General features: G+C 45.5%; 1 protein-coding gene across 1 annotated transcript; it reads left to right on the top strand.

The window, feature by feature from the left end:
• The first annotated feature begins 1,437 nt into the window (after positions 1-1,437).
• LOC139762414 (uncharacterized) lies at positions 1,438-6,811 on the top strand. The gene is made up of 7 exons (XM_071687276.1): positions 1,438-1,529; positions 2,618-2,682; positions 4,168-4,333; positions 4,495-4,580; positions 5,350-5,551; positions 5,789-5,964; positions 6,136-6,811. Exons 1-7 carry the CDS (start codon positions 1,469-1,471, stop codon positions 6,187-6,189), a joined length of 810 nt encoding a protein of 269 aa, XP_071543377.1. The 5' UTR covers positions 1,438-1,468; the 3' UTR covers positions 6,190-6,811.
• The last annotated feature ends 884 nt before the right edge of the window (positions 6,812-7,695 follow it).

Here is a 7,695-nt window from a genome sequence, read left to right as displayed (position 1 = left end):
CTGTGGCAGACACTAGCAACTCCCAGAGTCCACCTGTGGCTGTCACGTACTTCCAGAGAACACCTGTGGGCACGAGCAACGCCTAGACTCCACCTGGGGACGCCAGCTATTTCCCAAGCGTCCACCTATCGGGACCAGCAACCCCCTAGTCTCCAACTATGGATGACAACTCCCCAGAGGCCATTTTCTTACCCTTGGGTACTACACGGAGCAGATTACAAGACTATTACTGTGACTAACCCCGAGTTGTCGGAATGTTTGGTTCGTTACATCTAAGAAAATCTTTATCTCTTAAGAAAAACATAAGAGGGTGTTTCGTAACACCCGTTTGCAGCTCAAGGGTGGGCCATTTTGATAACTGTTTCTTTTCCTACACCTCGAAGCTTTGGAGCACTATAATTCTAATAAACTTTTCCTACGCGATTGCAGGCATTTTTTTTTATCATTGTTCCATAAGAAAACTCATTTACACATGTTTTATCCCAATGCTTTATGTTCATACTGAAACGCATTTCGTCATACGAACTATGCTGAGGTTTTGTACCCATTTACGCTGTGTTAATGATCACCTGATCATCCCAGCATATGTCCTATGCCGACAGTTTACTAACACATCTTTTACTTTGTTCCACAACTTGTGGTTAAATACACCCGATGGTGTACTAATGCATATTCCATTTTCTCCCAGCTCTGAATAAGATACGTTTAGTATATATATATATATATATATATATATATATATATATATATATATATATATATATATATATATATATATATATATATATATATATATATATTTTCTTTTTTCTTTTTCTTTTAAACTATTCGACATTTCCCGCGTTAGCGAGGTAGCGTTAAGAACAGAGGGCTGGGCCTTTTTTTGGAATATCCTCACCTGGCCCCCTCTGTTCCTTCTTTTGGAAAATTAGAGAAAAAAAAAACGAGAGGGGAGGATTTCCAGCCCCCCGCTCCCTCCCCTTTTAGTCGCCTATTACGACACGCAGAGAATACGTGGGAAGTATTCTTAATCCCCTATCCCCAGGGATAATATATATTATTGCACCCGATTCGTTTTGTTATATTTGTGAACACTATAGTGCAGTAAAGCAGACACAAGGAATAAAACAGAGAAAAACTGAAATCTTCCCGACTGTTTTGGCTGTCAGGTTGCTGACCAGTGCAGAAACTCATGGCCTCCACATCCATTCTGTTTAGTACATCGCCAGTGTGGAAGAAGCGTTACGCCAACGCGATGGCGGGAACTAAAAAAAAAAGTGGGTACGTGTATCTTGACGTGGACGGCCCTTGAAGACCCTGACAGTAATGGGCCTCAGAGCCAAATCAAGAGCCAACCTCCCGAAGAGGAACAGACCCCCCCAACCCGGCCATCCAACGGTGGGTGGCTGGGTGTGCGAGCGATAAAAGGCGAGGCGGTGGCGCTGGACGTTCCTGTGTTGAGACAACCATGGGGCGCGTCGGTGTTGTGCAGGGGCTCTTAGTGTGCCTAGGGGCGCTCCTGGTGCCAGGTAATCTCAGAGGACTTATACGTTCTTCTTAAGACTCGCCAGGTGGTCTTCTTCGTCTGGTAAGGTCTGTCTTATGATTGCCTGCTCTCAGTTCGTTGGAGGCAGAGTACCAGGTCCCTTAGCACACTGAATTCATGGGTGGAAAATGTAACAAAATGCCTGTCATCAATAAGTCTCATCTATCGGTAGATACTGACATAGCAGACAGATAATGAGATGTCTTTATGCCTCTCGAGTCGTTCTAACAAGCGCATGGTGGCTACAGTAACTCTCTCGCCCGGAGACATATTTACATATCAACCAATGAATAGGATAGACCAATGATATTCAGTTACGTCTACCTCTTGCACATGATTCCTCTGTTGTCTATGAGCAATTAGAACCGAGTGGGAACCTCCTGTTGGCAGGAGGCAAACTTAAGATATGAGTTAACATATCTGGATACCAACACTCACAATGGTGCTCTATTTGACGTGTTGTTCACGTGACTTGCATATGAAGTGTTCCTCAGCGTCACATTTGTGTCCAGTGTCACTTAGTGTGTCAGGGGGTCACGTGTAAGGTAGCTCCTCTGCCACAGGTGCGTCTGGGGTCACCCTTGCCAAAGGTGTCCTCTTGCTCTTTTCCCACAGGTACGGGAGATGATGACCTTTTGCAACAGATGTGCCCAATGTTTTTCCGTCTGTCACATGCCATGTCATGGCCCATGTCAGGTGCCACTATCACACTTTTATGTCAGATGTACCACACGTGTTTTCAGGTGTCATCTGCCACAGGTGTGTCAGGTGTTCCCCTACTGCAGGTTATGGTAAGTTCTCGCTGCAACAGACGAGGCATCACATACCACAGGTGCTCCACTGCCACAGATGTGTCAGGATAACCTTTTACCACACGTGCATCAGGTTCCCCCCCCCCCTTACTACACATGCGTCAGGTAACCTCTACAACACGTGCGTCAGGTTCTCCCTCCAACAGATGTGTCACGTGCCAGCTACCTGAGATGTGCCAGGTCCCTCCCTCCTACCCCATGTGTGCTAGGTTCTAATACTCAGTACTAACTAACTCACTAGTGCTCTCTATCCCATCAGGTCTGGCCAAGGACTTCGCGCAGATCGCTGAAGACTATGCGCCACTCCTCCGCTTCGATAAGAAGGTAAAGGGAATCTACCAGTCGATATTCTATGGATATACTCACCTTTATGTGGTATACAAGCCCTTGAGCATAACGGTTACGACCCTTGGGTAGGATGGCCTAGCCTATGACCTGACCCTTTCCCATCAGTTTGAAGGTCAACGCCATCATACCCAAAGGTCATAATGATGTCTCGAGAATACCACATATTATATCATTCTTCGTTAGAATCATCAGACATGAATAATGGCGCTATAGTATATTACGTTCTCCATCAGTGAAGCATAAGTGCTGGGAGATGTTTATTATACGTACCAGGTCATGAACGATGATGTTATAGCGAAATCGAATGCGTCAGACACATCGACAGCAAGCGGTCTGCTGAAGTCAAAAGACTTGCTAACTTTGTGCCCTCAAAAACGGACCCCCCTTGTCTCAATCAGAACTTTATTCTAATCTACGCTAAAAGTGGTCCCAGTCAGCAGCTAATTCATAGATGATGAAAAACGAGAGAAAATAAACAAGATGACACCTACACAAGTGTTATTACTTTATCAGTTTTTTTTTTTACCAAATCTCCTTTGAAATATCTTAGTTAAACTTCTGTTGCTGTGCTAACTGTTGACATGAGCGTGGTAACGTCAAACACACAAACGTGGGAACGTCAGCAGGGCAGCAGTGCCACCTGTGGCCTCCCACTCACGATAACATGAAAAAGAAAACGGAGACTCCGAGAGGCGACTCCAGAGTCCGTAAGACAGAAACAAATAATGTACCGTGAGAATGGAGGAGCCACAGGCAGGTGTCTGCGTTTTATGGCGTAGGTTTATGCAGTGATGGTCAATAATTCATTCGATTAGACGGTACGTCATCTGGGTTAAAGTCTGAAGCTGTCACCGTCGTTCTCAAAAAGTTACGATATCGTTAAAGATTTGAAGTTGTGCAATGACCCTCCCTCTGTCTGTCTGTCTGTCTGTCTCTACCTCGTCCTTTTCCTCATAGTCCTGAATACCTGTACTTTTAAGAAGTTAATACTGTTCTCATTTATCATTTGTCGTGGTATCTCAAAATCTAAGATTTCTTCATAATCATTTGATAAAGCAAAGATTAGATTAATCAAATCTTTTAGTTTTTACTTTATCATGTATGATCTTATACTATTCATTTTTTTCTCTAAATATCGATGTAGCTCAATCAATGACACAGTGATCTTATTTTGTAGTGGTCCGGTGTTACACTGACCCAACTTTGTGATGGCCCGGTGTCATACTGACCTTATCTTGTAGTGACCAGTGTTATACTGTCCTTCTTTTATAGTGGCCTGGCGTCATACTGATCTGCCATAACGTAACAAAACCCAGTGTCACACCCACCTAGATCTATAACGCACGGACCTGTTTAATCTTCTCTCGGTTACATCAGTTTTTCTTATAGCCCATGTTATTCGTGATGAACCTTTACCATGTGATCACCAGCGTGTTCTTCCCTTTTCCTCCCTCCCATCAGGAGGGTGAGGGCAACCTGTGCTTCCCTCACAACGCAGCTGACTTCTACGCGCAGCGGATGGCTGGGGACTGGTCGCGCAAGTGCAACACAGACTACAATTCGCTGGCCACAGGACAGATCCCCACCTACTGGCATGCCATGACCTGCGGTTATCATCTCCACATAGGTATAGCCACGCCACCTTCTTGGCTACAGTCCACTTGTTTGGTTTATAAATCATGCAGCAGTACAGTAAATGTACGTTGTTACTCCTGAAGGATGTTAAGGATGTTAAAAACTAAGGAGGCGCCAAAGTGACACCTTGTGGTATTCCCTCTTCCCCAACAGCCTACTGGAACTTCTATGGGTACAACGCCGATTGTGACTGCTGCTCAGGGGAGAGGGACGCCTGGTGGGAGTATATGGTGGTGAAGGTGAGCTTATCGTTAATGACCACGTTTGCATTTGTTGTCGTATAAATGAGTCTGTCCTGTTGAAGAAAAAGAGTTTTTAAGGCAAAGGCGGGCGTCGTGAGTGTGCCTCGATGAAACAGGATTTTGTTTTAATTTCATTATCACATTCCGTGTGAGTTTGGTTTTCAGGTGAGTGAGGCGTAGCACGTCGTCAGTCAAGAGTTTATACGCAGTATGAAGATAAGGGATGATATTCTGGGAAATTCTTTCGGCCATAACCGCGCCAGAACAGCAACACACTGACAACACAAAAGACGCAGAATAAGAGACGTGCATCATGGTTCAGGTGTCTTTCCTTTAGCCTTCCTCTTTCCCTTGTTCGCTTACACCATCCTTTCCACTTTTTCCCTTGTTCGCTGACACCATCCTTTCCACTTTATCTCTTCTTACTTATCTCTCCATCGATCTTCCTGCTTCCTCCTTCCCTTCCCACTCCCAATCACTCTTAGCTACCTATCTATGTACTATGTTTCTGCGTCTATCGCGCTATCTTTTCCCCTCCTAGAAAGAAATTCACGGGTCGCCGCCCAGGGGGCCAAGCCCGCATAGGTTCGAACCCTAGTCGCGGCAGCCGGCCCACAGTTAAACCCAGCTGCTCATCCTCCCTAGGGGCTTGTCGCATAAATCGGCTCCTGGCTTAGCCTAAAGGTATATCACATTAGTCTACCGTGTAATTCATACGTCAAAATGTAATCCCAAACGTCCCTCATGAATGGTCTCCTGCTGGCAGATTCGTGACTGGGACTTATATCCCCGCCTGCATGAGGTGATGTTCGGCCAGAAAAAAGGCTGGTACACGCGCATCCCCGGCCACTACCAGACCTTCGGCGGTACCCACCCAGTGGCCTTCGTGGGCAAGACAAACCATGGCTACTACCACAACGACGGTGGCAGCGGCACCTGCTGCTACTACGAGGACTACCGCAACCCTGGTACATGTTGTGTGTGTGTGTGTGTGTGTGTGTGTGTGTGTGTGTGTGTGTGTTCATCGTCTGAGTGATACAGGAGTTCGATGTTCTTAGTCGAGTTCGACGTTCTTGGTCGAAGACTTTTGAATTGCATATTAGTTTCACGGCTGTGAGAAAGTAGGCCAATCTTGAACAATGTTTCTCTTACGAACTCAATACAATGATGGATTATGTTACTCACGGTAACGTATGATGTCACAGGAGGTGTAGACAAACGCCTGCAGACGTGGAAGAATCTGGTGGAGCTGAAGCGAGAGGGAGGCGACCCCTGGATGACAGACAGCAACCCCAACCCGTGGAATGGCCAGATGCCCCCGACCTTCAGAGACAACTGGAACCTCTGCAACTTGCCGGGCTGCGCCGGGTCATCACTCCTGGTGAGTGCGCAAGAAGTGTTCATCTTGCTCGTCCAACTCATTCCACGTTTGCTGTTATAAATTGGCGTTTTCAGAAAGTCCAAGCTGCACCATAAACTATGTAGGTAACACTGAATTCCACGTATTTGAAGTAAGACTCGAACATATATTCTAATTCCCTTCCTTCCTCAGGTGTGTGGCAAGAGCGGTTGTCATAAGAGTGACATTGGCGACGACCCCTTTTAGTCTTCTCCATCCACGCGCCTGTGCTCCGAGACGCATCTGTCCCTTGACACCTGTGCAGCTCAACACCTGTGGCCCTTCACACCTCTTCCCCGACAGGTGTATTGCTCCATACTAGTGTCCCTCGACATTTGTGTTCTTTCGCACCACTATCCCTCGACATCTGTATTGCTCCACAGTATTGTCCCTCGACATAGGTATTGCCTCACGCTAGCGTCCCTCGAGATCAGTGCCTCCTGATCCCCACATCACAGTCTGTACCTGCGCTCCCCTCTGTCTGGATCCCTCCACATCTGGTTCCTTAAACACCTATAGTCCCTACACCTGCTTCCCATACCTCTGTCTCTCCACACCTGTAGCTTTCTATTGTCTCGCTCCACATATATGTCAGTGACACCTCAATCTCTCTCTTCCTACACCTGTGACTAGCCTTTCATTTGTTCCCGACAACTGTTACTTACTACACGTATGATCCTCCCTGTTACAGAGGTCAAGATGATGGTCTTCACAACCGGGGGTAAAGAATCACCATTTCTTCTGCATTTACATTAGTTGGGCATCCTTAATTTGGACCACCATTTTCTCTCAGAGGAATTAATAAACGCATAAAAGAAAACGATAAAAATGGTTTGACTATCCTAATAGATAATGTGTTAGTTGACGTGGATCTACTACAATGAAGCCCAGTGGATGTAACCGGACCTATTATGCTGCTGATTGGATAAGTCCCTCACTGCTGAGGAAAGTTATACGCGTCAACTATCGAAGCAAAGTTAACCTAACCTAACTTGACCTAACTTCTATAAACTTATCATTTCTGGAATAATATGCAATCAAAGTTGTCAGAAGAATTTAAGAATAAATAAGCAAGTCTCCTGTTTTCCTGTTGCAAAAGAAATCAACCTATGACTGAGGTAATCATCTCCCTTTTTATCTCAACACTTCCACACACACACACACACCAACGCATGTAACTGCCCATGTGTGTGTGTGTGTGTGTGTGTGTGTGTGTGTGTGTGTAAGGTAAGGGGAATTCTACACTCTTGTGGCCTCATCTCTTGAACCTTCTGTATCATTATACAACTTTTTAAACAGAGTGCTGACGGCATTCACAGTTTCATCATCCAATGTATCCCATTCATCCACAACCTATAAGCCAAAAGCACCCTTACTAAACCCTGTGCTGTGGCCGCTGGTTGTTCTATCTTTGGCATTTGCAGGAAACTTTTTTACCTGCTGACGATCATCTAACTGGTTTAAAAAGCGTAAAGTTTGTGTACGGATCAACACGATCATCATCTTCTATCCTCATAATTCTTCTATCCATCGAAGAAATCATCCCCCTCATAACCTGCGTTAAGATCCAACTTCTTTACCACTCATCTATGAGGCACAGAGTCACAAGCTTTCTGGCAGTCCAGATACACAATCCACCTGACCATCTCTTTCGTTTTAGACGGAGCTCACTCTCTCATAGACGTCCTTCTTTCCTTGAAACTACATAATTGT

Source organism: Panulirus ornatus, chromosome 43 (genome assembly GCF_036320965.1).
Source record: "Panulirus ornatus isolate Po-2019 chromosome 43, ASM3632096v1, whole genome shotgun sequence".
Lineage (NCBI taxonomy): Eukaryota > Metazoa > Arthropoda > Malacostraca > Decapoda > Palinuridae > Panulirus > Panulirus ornatus.
This window is presented reverse-complemented; position numbering and strand designations above follow the sequence as displayed.

Coding starts and splice junctions, on each gene's coding strand:
- LOC139762414 (XM_071687276.1), top strand. CDS start 1,469: ATGGGGCGCGTCGGTGTTGTGCAGGGGCTCTTAGTGTGCCTAGGGGCG. Junction 2,683..4,167: donor TCCTCCGCTTCGATAAGAAG/GTAAAGGGAATC, acceptor CCCTCCCATCAG/GAGGGTGAGGGCAACCTGTG. Junction 5,552..5,788: donor CGAGGACTACCGCAACCCTG/GTACATGTTGTG, acceptor ATGATGTCACAG/GAGGTGTAGACAAACGCCTG.